General features: G+C 35.7%; 1 protein-coding gene across 1 annotated transcript; it reads right to left on the bottom strand.

Annotated features, from left to right (window-relative positions):
- Nucleotides 1–3,003: 3,003 nt before the first annotated feature.
- LOC120073244 (guanylate-binding protein 1) lies at nt 3,004–13,075 on the bottom strand. The gene is made up of 14 exons (XM_039025970.1): nt 12,529–13,075; nt 11,266–11,427; nt 11,012–11,077; nt 10,658–10,801; nt 10,201–10,314; nt 8,774–8,875; nt 8,500–8,685; nt 8,152–8,241; nt 7,896–8,030; nt 5,946–6,068; nt 5,452–5,537; nt 4,755–5,367; nt 4,574–4,651; nt 3,004–4,356 (listed from the first exon to the last, which is right to left on the bottom strand). Exons 1-14 carry the CDS (start codon nt 12,793–12,795, stop codon nt 3,316–3,318), a joined length of 3,207 nt encoding a protein of 1,068 aa, XP_038881898.1. The 5' UTR covers nt 12,796–13,075; the 3' UTR covers nt 3,004–3,315.
- Nucleotides 13,076–14,686: the final 1,611 nt, after the last annotated feature.

Genomic DNA, 14,686 nt, shown 5'->3' with positions numbered 1-14,686 from the left:
TGCCAGGCCATGTAGTCTTATATTCCAAAGAATCAACTCTCAACGTCAATTCTTTTATTGGCAGCCCATCTACATGGGCATTCAGTGCCTTAATTCCTTGGACCTTTTCCTCTAACCCAACAAGGCGGGTTTGGACGTATCTCACTTCGTCGGGCAATTCCCTCAGATACAAAAATTGCTCTTCCATCTCAGTAAGTCGGTTAGACTGCGACTTCGACAATTGCTTCATTTAGGACATGATTGCACTAGCCAAAGAGCTACTAAGCTCTGATACCACTTGTCACAATCGTAGATTTTCATATACAGGACAGGAAATTGTACGACACTTCCTCTAATCTGGTGAGCAAGTCAATCGTGTAAAAATCGAAAGTTGCGAACAGCGTCAGTATTTGACGTAGCCTCCACTCACATTTTGAGAGAAAATAGTTTTATAAAACGTGAGAGAGGAAAAGCATTGAAAACATCATTAAAGAATGCATTGAAGACTAACAGTTGCAAGAAAGTTTTGATTGCAAAGAGTACATCAATACATCGGTTGGAGAGTTGACTAGTGGGTCTCCCCTATAGTGCATTCTGAGCAACTTCTAAAATGCCTAACGTACAAATCAAAAGTAGCAAGCGGTCACTCGCATGAAAGACAACTTAAAATCAAAAACAACTTACTAAACTAATTACAAGACTCAAAGATAGGATGGTTGAGGATGGTTCGGACATGCGACCATAGGCTAACATGACCCTGGACGAGCATGTCCAAGACACAATGCACGTACAGAAAACTAGTATATATATGTGTATGTATATAAGAAACAATAGTATAATACGATGAGTTTTGATATTTCACAATTTTGTCTTTGTTATAACATATTTTAGGGCCTAGTTTTGAGAAGTATCACTAGGCCCTATCTTGTTCGGACATGTGCTAGGGAATTTTAGAGAAATTGTCAACTTATAACCACTTTTACTTAATAATGACCATCTCTAAAATAGTGCCATAACAGAAATTTTGTAGATTAAAAGAAATTAAATGCGGTGTGATCTGATGTTAAGCCAGATACAACACCCAACTATTCAAATAGGAACTATATATATATATATATATATAAAGATATAAATTGAAAAGAATAAACAACTATATCCTATTCCTTGTAAGGCTGTAAAGGAAAAAGTAGATTAATAAAAAAAAATGTAATTAGAAGCATAATTTATTTTTGATTATATGTAATTTACTTACTAATTTTATGGAGGCATATTGAAACTGAGATGGTGAGCAGTGCAGTAATAAACAAGGTTATCCAATTCTCTTTCCACTCAAATTTCGAAGAGATGTAGACGATAATATAGGATTGAACCTGTATTATTAGCATGACTTTTGCTGTAAAAATCAACAAAATGAAGGTATAAAAGTATCTAAGAAATTTTGAGTTTGAAAGAATGTATTTGAATAAATAGAGTAAGCATTATACGACTGAAACAAAAACTCCAAACATGAGGATTAATAAAGAAAAGGGAGGGCCTGACTGCGAACCACTCACCGTATGGTAAAGGGAAAGGATGATGAAATTCAAGGTAGCTATGTGACCAAGCCATGGAATAAAACAGGTAAGCCTGAGTGAGCATGTAAATAGATTTTTTTTTTGTGCATGTGTTGCACATATGTTCCACGACTGTTAAAATATATTATAGATCGTTGATTATATATATAATGTTATAGTAAATTAGGGTTTCATTCCTAATTAATATTTCCCTTTATGAATTTTTCTTTGTTGGTTTCTTTCTTTTGTTGGGTGTGTAAATACTATACAAAATTAGTATGGTATTGGAGTCCTGATTCCTAAGGTTTTTATACTTTTCAGTTGCCACTTATATCCGGTCTCTGTCTTCGTTGATATTCAAGGGAGGCAAATCCAGATTTGGTTCACCTGCTTAGTTGATTCTGCGTTCTTGTTTTTCAATTTAACCTCTATTATGTTTTCTGATTTTCCAGGGTGTCGATGGGCTTTGTTTTAGATCTCTTTATGAGGATCTCTGTTTCCAATCGAGAAGTTCTCTGTATTTTAGTTTTTTACAATTTTTGTCATGAGGTTCAGTCAGTCGCTTCATAAACTCAAGTTGATTGTTATTCTATCACCTTAAGTAGGGTTATTAGGATTGTTACACTACCATCTTAAGTAGGGTTTATTCCTAATTAATTTTTTTTTTTTATAGTAATTTTCCTTGTTTAGTTTTTTTTTCTTTTGTTGGGTATATTGGTATCTATTTGTTCGCTTTTGTATTGTATTCTAATTATTCAATATAATATACAAAATTAACTGAGTGTTTTAGAATTTGGGAGAGCGTGTGCTGAATAATGAAACAAAAATTTAAGGGAGAAAAACAGTAACAACAAAATAATAACAAAATGACCCATAAAAATACATATCTTTTTAGGGTATAAGGGTTGTTCAATTATAATAAAATGAGTCCAACTTACTTACAAATATAACAAAATATCATTGTTTGTAATTATATTTAAAAATGTTTTCTACAATTTTATCATTTAAAATAATTATCCTAAAAAAACTACATCAAATATTCATTACACAATACAACCCAACTTAGAACCTCAAACATAGACAACTATTACCAACTTAATTCAACTATGCATTCCATACACAGCCACCTTAACTTAAATACATCTGAACTACTTTTAAGGTTTTCACAATGTATTACTCAAATATAAAGTAGAAAACCTAAAAAGAAAGTGCAGTACTAAGAAAAAAGAAACGAGACTTCCAAATTTGCATGCCTACGGCATGGAAACTGTTGGCCCATCCTCCACATCGCCCTAGAAAACATATTGTAGGGATGTGTAGATCACTACAAGATGAAATTTTTTTGTAGAGCCAAAGCTGAAGTTAAATGAACATTATCCAATAAACAAGGATTTAAGAATTTCAAAGCTAGAATTCTTTCAAAGAAAAGTTGCCACAAGAGAAAAGTGTAGAAGAGAGGCACTGAACAAATCAAGTGAACCCAAAGCTGAAGCCATCCTTGGCCGTCAAGTCAGATACGTCTTTTGTTTCCTAGTAACAAATGCATACTACTTATAAATATGACCCACAATTTCTTTTTCTTGAAACACTGACTGAGACTCACAAAAGGTCAAACACAGAATACACAACAACACATTCTAGAAATCAGATAGTGAAAAAACTCGGCGCCAAAATCCATAAACTGACTTGAAAACGTTTCTAGCCCTATAGATGGATCGACAATTTCATCTCCATGTAGATTACATTCATCAACCTATACAAATCCTAAAAACAAATCTAGTTATCATAGTTTGAGTACACATTTCTCATAGAGCGAAAGAATGTCTTTTTTGTTGGGATTCTTCAACTGAAGCAGTTCGGCACCGAAGTTATGTTTTGTGAGTTCTTGCTTAAGCTTCTGAACAGTGAACTTGGTATAATCCTCCTGATTGGTTTGTTGGCTATGATTATCCTCATCGCCCTTGAAAATTGATCCACCATCCTCTGGCTGAATGTACTTCATGGGACTATTTGTGCTTCTAGATCTTTTGTTCACTCTTAAAATTCTCTCACTTGTGTCCATGTCTTGAACGGAATCCATGCCCATCTCACCATCATCTGCCCTTGTACGTTTCCCATGAGAAGCAGTCTTCAGCTTACTATCCAAAGCTGTCTCGTTCAAACGGACTTTAGTCAATTCTTGTTGGAGTAGATCAATTTTTGCATGAGCAGATTGCAACTGAAAAGAGAGAGCCTCAGCCCTATTGTTGGCCTCTGCATGTGCAGAACGTTCTGAATCCAGAAGACCCTGAAGAACTTGAACAGTGCTAGTACGCTGCTCATTGTTCGACTTCAATAGAGACTCTATTTCTTTTTCCCTTTCTTCAACTCTTGCTTCCAATGACGCAACTCTTAACAAAGCTTCCACCTCTGACTCCCGAATTTGTTGCAAATCTTCCACCAAATCTTTCTTCTGCCTTTCCAGATTTTCAATTTGCATTTCAGCCCTCTCTATTTGCGCCAACCGCTCCATTGCCAACCTCTGCATCTCATTCTTTCCTTCTTGAGCAGCACTAGCTTCATTTCTTGCTTTATCAGCAATTTCAGTAGCCTTCTTAGCGTCATGTTCAGCAAGTCTACACCTTTCCTGAACTTCATCAAACCTTTGGAATTCAGATAGGTACTTCTGATCCAAATGGATCTTTTCTTGTTGCAAGATCCTTGCTTCTTTCTCAAATGATTGAGCCCTTGCATTCACGGTTTCCAACCTCTCCTTCAGCTCTTTTATTTCATGCCTCAAAGAAGATACTTCCACATCATAACTCCCAATTTTTGACTCGGCAGCCTGCAGAAGAAATATTTATTTATAGAATGATATTTTTTTCCATCATTGAGATGCAAAGTGATATCCACATGTTGTGGTATGACAGCAGGTAAAAGTTAAGAATGATGGAAAATGCCTTGAAACATAATGCCAGATGGAACTAAAAATGTCAGTAATATACCATGATGGTTTTATTTATTTAAATGTCCCAACATCTTTAGAGATCCAAGAAGTCTACCTTCAGCTCAAGCCTTAAAGTTGTCAAATGCTGCTCGGCTTGCTTAATTTTTGTTGCCTTGTCCTTCAATTCATCTTCCTGCATCATGCGGGAAAGACAGATAACGCCAAGTATATTAGAGTGTAGAAGTAGAATATGCTTCCAAATGGTGTGTGTATGTGTGTGGGTGATGAAGTTTTACCTTTTCAGCCAAAGTACTGGAAAATTCTTTCCTCAAAGCATCTTCCCTACGCCTTGTTTGCTTATTTGTTCGTTCTTCTGCAACAGCAGCTTTTTCAAGAGCAGCTTTAGTATCTCTTAAAGCAATGTCAAATTTCCTCTTCCACTCTTCTGCCTCTTCTTGTGCAGACTGAGATTGTTCCCGAGCAGCCGCCAGCCTTGCTTCAGCAGCACTGCTCCTGGACTTCAGAACGGCAATTTCTGAATTAGCTTGATCTTCCTCAGCTTTCAACTTTGACAAGACGGTTTCATATTTTCTTTTCCAATCTAATGATTCTTGCTTGGCTTGGTCCAATGTTTTCTTCAGGCTAGAGCATCTCTCATCAAGAGAACTGCAATTACCCTGTAGATTAGTTATGCGGTTCATGTAGTCATCAGCAAGCTTTTTCTTATCATTGATGGCATCCTCATATCGCTTCAGATATTCAGACTTGTACGTCTCGCTGGCTTCCAGCTGCTTCTTAAGCAAATTCAGCTGGTCTTCAATTGAGCGACACTTCAAAGCGAGGGAATTCTTCTCTGATCCAACTTGATCTATAAGTCTTTTTATAAGGTCATGTACTGGACCATCCAAACTGCAAAATTCCAGGGTGCTTGTTAGGTCACATTGATTAAAAAATAATCCACAAAAAATACATGGGACAAACATTGATATTAACCTCTGGTGTAAGAATGTCACCAGCTTCTGCCACTTTCCAGGACCGTGGGATGATGCTTCGTATTCAGACAGAAGAGCACCAAGAACCTGCACAGGCATGTTAACAACCAAAAGCAAATGGGGAACTCAATTGTGAATCAATAAATACATGAGGGAACAAACTTTAACAAAGAAAGTTGAAAGTTCAATAAATGCAGATGGAAGTATGTTCAGCTTATTCAGTCACAGAAACCAACTTAACAACAGCTATTAAGAATAAGCTGATCATTACTACTTTACATTGTTTGTAAAACACAAATAAAATCACAGTTTATATTCACTAACAATCATATTAATTCAACACCTAGAGTGGCTTCCAGACTACCAGAATCATCAACATAGCTGATCATTACTACTTTACATTGTTCTTAAATAGACCACCAAACCATGCCCGTCAGAAACTAACCACAAAAGTAGTCAGGAAGCCAAAACAAAGACAAATAAAATCTAAATTACCTTCATAACATTATTGATATTTGCATCAGAAGCATGGCAAGCTGCTCTTAACCTTTTTTCCATGCTTTGTATAGCATTCGTGCATTGCAAGTCTGCTTCTGTGTATGCATTTCTTTTGTAATCCTGCATTATACAATAACTAACTCAAGTAAATAAAACGAGTAGAAAATATTCTTTCTAAAGACAACTTCCAAAAAAATTGGAAAATTAAAAATTGATTGAAATTATTTGACATTGCCACATAAGATTATAAGCAACGATGCTCAAGTAAAATTGCTTCATCTTGTACGTTGATAACAGTGAACATCAACGTCCAGAGAGAAGATGGAATGTCCCATGACATATGTATGAAACATTAAGTTTATTGAATTATAAAACATAGTCATTACTAATTTATGGGGGACAGTTTATACACTCTTTACTCGTCAATATTAACCTTGTCAAATTAAATCCTAAAATTCGAAAAGTTAAAACCCCGTTTGTTAACCATTTCGTTTTTTATTTTTGGATTTTGAAAATTAAGCCTACAGACACTACTTCCACCTCCAAATTTCTACCTTTATTATCTACTTTTTACCCATTGTTTAGAAAAACCAAGCTAACTTTTGAAAACAAAAAAAAAGTAGCTTTTAGAACTTGTTTTGATTTTTGGAATTTGGTTAAGAACTCAACCATTGTACTTAAGAAAGATGCAAATCATGGTAAGAAATGGGGAGGAAATAAACTTAATTTTCAAATACCAAAAACGAAATGGTTAGCAAATGGGGTCTTAAGAAATTAATACCCACCTAAAACAAAAAATAGAAATTTCTTGTGAAATAACTAATACTACATAGAAAATTCAACCACCGATACACATAATATCAAGCCCCCAAAAAAACTATAATTAATCCATAAAAATATACTTAGAGCCTAGCCACAAATTTGAAACGGGTGGAGGCCCAAATCAAACATCAAAAGCAATACCAGCTAAAGAAACATCCAAAGCAATAAGGAACAATACCCAAAAATAAAGTCTTATCAAGCCACAACTATACATACATTCAGCCACATAAATAACAAGATGGTAAGCCATCTAATGGAGTATTAATTTCATCACCTTAAGTTCAAGGTTTATTTTGAAAGAATTAATAACCTGAAGGTTTAACTAAATACAAGGATAAAAGTTAATTTCTTTTCCCCCATTTTTAACATGAACCCAAACGTTCATCAAGACAAATGAAACTATTAAAAGGTAGGATGCAAAAAGGAGCAACCAAAATCATACTATAAAATTTACAACAAGAGGTTCTGATGTTGCAGGAAAGGTATTTAAGTCAAATCCATGCTAAGCAAGGGACGTCCATCCCTTAAAAGATGAAAAAAGCTCTCTAAGAACACAAGTTTTATATTGAAAAGATAATCAAAACCTTCTCATTACAACCCTAAATAGGCTATTTATAGCCTTACAAGGAAATATGAAAATAACTAATTGAACACTAATTAAACTAAATAATCAACTAAACACATATTAAATTAAATATACTCATTATCCTATAACTCTCCTCATCGGGTTCCCATTCTAAAAAAAAGGAAATAGAGTTGTTAGAAAAAAAGTTTGGCCATAAGAACTCAAGGCAGGCACTGAAACGAGCCAGTCTGCAGTTTCTCCAAAAACTCCCACACACCTTATAAAATTCTCCAGATTCTATCCAACAAAATTTTCCATAAAATAGCCAAAAGTCAAAATTTTCCATATAATAGCCAAAAGTCAACTTACCAAATAGCCTTTCCTTTAACAAAAAGCCATATTATTTTGTAAGATTACCATCTCAAGCATCTGAATTTTCATTCCCGCTTGGACCACCTTATACAAAATGTTTGAGGCACCATTTGATAATTTTCCATTTCCAATTGACCATACACATTTAGATAAAAACATAGAATTAACAGATTCATCATATTCCTTACCTCAAATGCTTTTCTATAAAATTTCTCAAGTAATGCCTCGTGTTTTTTCCTCACTGGACCAGCACCTACAGCACTCGAATTAAATGCAGCAAGTGAATTTTGAATGGCAGTTTCATGTGCTTCCCTCAATGCTGCCTACAGAAAAACAACGTAATAAGAAAAAGAAAAAAAAAACAAAAACAAAAACAAAAACAAAAACAAAAACAAAAAAACAAAAACATCTCTACCAAAGATGTAAGGTAGAATTTGCACTCACTTCTTCTGGTGGCTTTGATCGATCAAAAGTAGACATATACACTTCAGCAGCATGATCATACGCCCTTCTACACTCCGCTTCTTCAACACTCTGCAAATTAATGATATGGATGAAAATTATTTTTCAAAAAAATGATATGGATGAAAATTATCTTTTAGTTCATTGTTAAACCCTAATTCACTAAAAGAAGCAACAATTTCCTACATGATTGCACTCCACATAACACATTTAATAAATATATTTGAAAGGAGAGAAATGTGTAGGCAGACAACACAGATATCTAAACAATAAAATTCAGAAATGATAACGTGTTTCCTGGAAAAAAAATGTTCAATAAGACATACTAACCTGCCAAGAGGAGGTTATCGTAGGCACTGCACCATGGTTTAGAGCATCAAGGTAAGACTCTGTAATACCTACCAAAACTGGACCTGTCATAACAGTTGCTCCAACTTGCTTAGGCCTTGTCCTCTCAAAAACAAATTTTGTAAATGCATCAAGTCCAGACCTAAATTCAGGCCTTAGTTTATCCAACTGCAGAACCACAATATATTAAGTTCGATTAAATTTGGCTTCAAAAAAAATAAATTGTAAAGAAAATCCATAAGCTTAAGTTACTTACAGATATTTGATCAAGTCTTTGGAGATCATTTTCATTATGTAGAGGACGCACAAGAGTAAAGCAATCTCTATCAGGAAACAGAGCTCTAATGGAATCACGAATCTGTCAGTAAATGAATGAAATAATAGATCAGATCATCGATGCAAACAACCATATTCATTTTTCAACAACAAAATACAAGTACAAATGACCCTAGTCCAATATGCACAAAGTCATAAAAAGCAGATTCAAAATTCTATGTGCACGAGCAAACAGAGAGTGAATATCCAGTGTAAATATCAGAAGGCATTGGAAGAAAAACCAATCTTGCAAATTCAACAATTGGGAATTCTCTCCTTTTCCCGAGGTCCTTGAATGATATTATTTTTCAGACAAGAGACAAACAAAAAATTCATTGATTAGTGAAAATGATCATAAGCTCAAGAAATAAACTCTGAAAGGAGTGGGAAAAACAGAAGGAAAAATGTAAAAATAAAAACAAATAAACCGAAGAAAGGTGAATAAAAGCACCCCAAGTAATACAAATATCACCAGGAGAATAAAACTGAAATATTGAGAAAGAGTATAAGAAGCCTTAGGTGAAGATATTATTAACTAATATCATCAAGAACACAACCAAAAGAGATGTAGCAACTCCCTAACTCTTCCAATACAAGGTACCCAAAAAACATACCCCTATGTTCATCCTTCCATCATATCTATAGTCACTTCCCTCCTCAAAAGAAAACTCAATTGCAAGCCCAAATGACCATTTACACCATCTTGAGCCCAATAAAAATAAATTAACAAGGAAAGGAAAGACCGTCTTCACAACCCATATCAATAAAGAGAACAGTACAGAAAAAAAGCTCTGAAATCTACACGATAATTAAAGAAGAATAACTACTAAACTCTCAAGTAAAACATCTAGGAGGCAAGAAAGAAGTGTGTTGCCTAAATCCTAGTACAGATGATGTCCATCTAGAACTGAAGAAAAGTATCCTCTGTTTAACATAAATTTCTCCTATCCCATCAGCAGTTATAAGCATAAAAACTATAATATTTTAAATTAAAGGAATAGAAAGAGTTTTGAATTTCCAGAAAGGAATTTCCGAGTTAAAAACAATTATGAACTTAGGAAGTGTTTGGGGGAGGAGTTGGGTGGAAGGAGTGGAGCTACTCTTTGTTTGGGCCAAGGAGTTCTTTAAAACCAATGTGGGTCACTCGACTTATTAACTCCTTACACTATAGACCCCACGACTAAACAATTCTCTAGAGCAAACAACTCCACTTCTTGCCCCAAACACCCCCTTAATAAGCAACTTCCAAGAGAATTTGTGCAACGAGTACCTTTTTCTCTCTTTTCTAGACCTAGATTGTGTGTGAGCTGAAATCATGGAGAAAACAAATTCGTCAAACCACCAAAGTGATAGATGTCCATCTAATACCTCATTCTTAGCAGCTATGTCTCTTCCACTACCTTGAACCGGCCTCAAAGCAAGCTCTAGATAGTCCCGAGGTGTTATTCTCCTATTATCCTCAACTAGATCCAAATAGAAGTCCTGCAAGTAATTCTCATTTTAGAGACGGACACATATTATAACCATAAATAAACAAAATTAGACCAAGTAGAGACTCAAACACAATAAGGAGGTAAGGGTAAAGTAATTCTCTCTTGTTTAAAATTAAAAACCGAGCTTTCATTAGGCAAGATGAAAGAATTATAAAATAAGCACCAAACCGAGGGTCCAACGTAATAAGGAAGACAAGGGTCATACAGTTAGAACTCGTGCCATCAGGAAAAAAAAATATGCACAGTGCAGAGATAAATTACAACATGACCAAATGTCTGACCGCATTTTGAAACACATTTATGAATATTAATGGTAGAGAAGTGCATTGTACCCTTAGAAGCCAAACAAAGATTGGAGAGAATTGACCAAGTTCAGCAGATGTAGTTCTGCCCCCAGCAGCCCTAACACGAATATGTTTAGTCATTTGAGTGACAAGAGATAAACGGTCAAGTGCAGCTTCATCTATTCCACCCATCTGAACAGATACAAAAAGAATGAGTTCCATAAAGAAAAATGAAATTGTCAAAATGAAAAATTATACAGCGACAAAGAGAGAAGCATTAATAAAATTACATAAGTATCATGTTCCAATTGAAGAGAGATAAAATAGAGGAAATGTGCAATTCAATATATTCAGAAAAAAGCAGGTTTCGAAAAGATAAAGATCAATATTAGTTGCCCCAACCTGATTATAGACAAACATGCTAGATAAGAGAACAGCTAGAGAAAAAATCTGGGTGCTGTATGTTCCCTGTAAAAAAATTGAGGAAGAAATAAGAAAAAAAGATGGAACAAATTAAATAACAAAATAAATTTGTAATATTACACCTTCAAATGAGGCAAACATATGGTGAAGGAAGTATGTTATTACTATTAATTGATACGAAGCAATTTAAAGCTCAATACAGAAAAAAGGTCAATAGTGGACTGAAGTCATACCGTTTGATCATAAGCATCAATTCCTTCACTATCTAATAGTAAGAGATTGTACTCAGTTCCATCAAGGGCAGTTCTTTTCAAGGGTGTACTCCAGAGCCATAGCCCTTTAGTACAAGGCCGATGGGTAGATGCTACTTGAAACCCACTACTCCTCCCAAGAAGCTTCAAAAGAAAAGAGTTGATTGTAAGTCCACAAAATCACATTACAAACATAGAGAAGCAAAGTGCTCCACAAAATATCATGAATGCTCTAGGTAACAATCAAAGTTGTATGCAAGTTATTTGTTTTGCATAAAATCAAACCCAGCCATAAAAAGAAAACACACACACACACACACAGGCACTTGAATCCTTACGGATATATTCCTCTTCATGCAAACTAAGTAATAGTTTCTTATCCAAAAAAGGTTATATTTAGAGCACAAGCCCGTGAGTTGTGAGAAACAAAACCAACTCCAGTGAATAGAATAACCAGAAAAAATCAAATTTATGTGTCTACAGAAACCCACAAAAATTATCCCAAACAAGAGATAGGAATTTTAAGGGGCATTTAATTCCAAAACTGAGTTTGAATAACTTGATGAATTGCAAAGCCCACAGTTTGATACTAGTTTTGCTGATTCTATGCTATGACTTTGCCAATACACCAAACTATATAAGTTCTTGCTACATACTACATACTTATGATTACAAATAACAAACTACAAGAGAGAGAGAGCAGGAGATGGGGGGGGGGGGGGGGGGGGGGGTGGGGGGGGGTGGGGCATAACTCAAGCTTTCAAAAACTCAATTTCCTTTCAGTCTACACACGAGTTTAACAATCCTAGATTGTCCAAGCCCGTTAAACAAATGGCACACTCACAATATCGCAGCTTAGCAGCTTAGAATTAGAGTCTTCGTTTATCTAGCATACTCATGAACAAATGCACAAGACAAAGGCCCACATCACTCACTCGACTACGGCAGTTCAGAAAGAAAAATAAACTCCTTCCATGATCTACACCCCTTCGATGTACCTATGTACCACTTCCACCCACCTACACGGTGATATACTTGAATTCCAGCTCAGAAACGTCTCTTCTCTCTTCAGAGCTATCTATTTACGGAAGGCAACCATAGCAACAAACTAAACAAGTGCAACTCCTCCCAAAATTTTGACCTAACTAAAACTCCAAAACCCTAGATTTTGAATGAACCCACCAGATGACAAAAGCTAATTTTGAGAGCATATCCTACAGAAAATAAAGAGCAGAAGAGACTAACTTGATTTAAAATGAAGCTCTTGCCCTGACGAGCACGGCCACAAACGGAGACGACACCAATAGGCTCTTTTACAAGTTGTAGGGTAGCGACAGCTTCAGGATCCATCCGAAACTTTCCTTTCTCATCGCAGTAAACAAGACGAATTGGCCTTGCGGGACCAGTCCCCGTCGACGACAAGGAAGACGACGAAGGCGCAAGAGAGGGGGAAGCAGACTGCGGAGAGGAAACATCAACGGAATTTCCCTTCCCTCTGAAATAGTTGATCATCTTCTTCTACAACCCTTCTTCCTTTCCGCCTCTTGAGATCAAATTTCGCGCCCTTAACCCTACTACACAATCTTCAAAGAACAAAAAATGCCCACTTTTCTCTACAAAGGAATGAGAATTAGCCTTGTTTGTGCGCTTTGTTTTGTGTCAGTGAGTGAGAGTAGAATCGGAAGCGTTTGAAATCGGGGAGGGAAAAGCAGCCCCTGAGGTTTTTCCGAGACTTTCTTGTTGCAGAAGGAAATTACCACCCAGCCCAGAAACTTTGGGGGAATGGCAGGGGCTTTCCAGTCATTTCCTTTTAACCGTCCTTCTAGCCGGGGAGACAGCGTGGTTATAAGGCTAGGCTGGCAGCTGGCCATAAATGCTTCTCACATCGTCTTTTTTTTATTTGCAACTTTGCTCTTTATTTCCCTTTTTTCGAACTGAATTTTCGGATTTGAAATATTTTCCTCATTTAAAGCCCACCACGTGATGAAAAGCGAGGCCCATTTATGTCATCGGCCCAGGAAAAATAGGCCCAATGAAACGTTTCAGAACTCAGAAGCATCAAGTTCAGCTGAGGGCCTAGGTAGGCCTTCATCCAAAATACAAAAGAGAAAGTTGGACCATTTCATATTCACTTTTTAAAAAATGGTCATCAAACTTTTTTTTTTAAATGCCAAAACGATTTTTTTTTATAATTTTTAATAGAATTTATCAAATATCAAAAATACCTCTAACAAAATACCTAACTAAAATACCAAATCCCTTGAGGATGCCGGGGAGTTGAGAATCCCTTAAAAACAAATCTAACAAATATATCACCTAACATAAAATTCTTGAATATTGTATAGTTCAAAATTTGTATCAAAAGAAGTTTATATCTAATCTGGGATATAAAAATACTGTGTATTTGTGTTTTGTCTTTATGTTCTTCATTCCTTTGATTCATATTCATAGCATTTCAGGTATATCTTCTAAGGGCGAGTATGATAGACCGATAAATCGACACGACCGACCTAAACCGGCCAAAATAAGGTCGACCGGTCGAAAATTCAATCAAATCGGGCGGGGGTCGGTTTGAAAGGTTACCGCCGATCTTAGGGTTTGATCGGGCACCCGAGACCCAACTCGACCCAATTTTAAAAAAATAATAAATTTATTATTTAATTATTAAATATTAGATCATGTATATTGTCCGAAGTTTGCTTAGGGTTTCTTTTTTGTTCGAAGTTCGTAGATTGCAGTCGCACGCCGTGCCACAAGCTTCTTCTTCTTCTTCCTTCTTTCGTTCCTCTTCGTCCACAGGTCCGCAAGCTTCTTCTTCTTCTTCCTTCTTCCGTTCCTCTTCGGCTCATCCTTGCTTGTCGTCTTCTTCCGGCGTCCAACTTTAAGCAACCGTGCTTCAGTTCAGTTTTCTTCCTTGCTCAGTTGTTCGTTGTTTTCAATTCTATTCCTTGCTCGTCGTCCTCTTCCGTTCAATTCAGTACTAGAGACCTTCGTAGCCGTTTTCGATTTTCAGCCCGAGGTCCGTTTTCGATTTGCAACTGCAGGTCCGTTTTCATTATCGATTTGCACTACATTTTGTAATGTATTCTAATTTTATAGAGATTGAACTAAGAATTGGAAGATTGGCATAGAAAACCATATCCCTACATATAGGATCCTAAAAGTTGATTTGTGTATCTAGAAAGTCTCAAGAAAGAAAAACAAAATTGTAGAATAGATTTCTTTTACTCTCAAATATTGCATATATGCAACAGTATTACCAATTTGACACATTAGCTTAATTTTAAAAAAATGGAATTACAATAAGTAACATTTTAATAATCAAATGTATAACTATTAAAAAAAATTGTAAATATAGCAACAGATATGGAGTTTGATGGAACTGCAACTGATGTTTATATAA

This window comes from Benincasa hispida, chromosome 3 (genome assembly GCF_009727055.1).
Source record: "Benincasa hispida cultivar B227 chromosome 3, ASM972705v1, whole genome shotgun sequence".
NCBI lineage: Eukaryota > Viridiplantae > Streptophyta > Magnoliopsida > Cucurbitales > Cucurbitaceae > Benincasa > Benincasa hispida.
The sequence above is the reverse complement of the archived record's forward strand: the minus strand, read 5'-3'. Positions and strand labels throughout refer to the sequence as shown.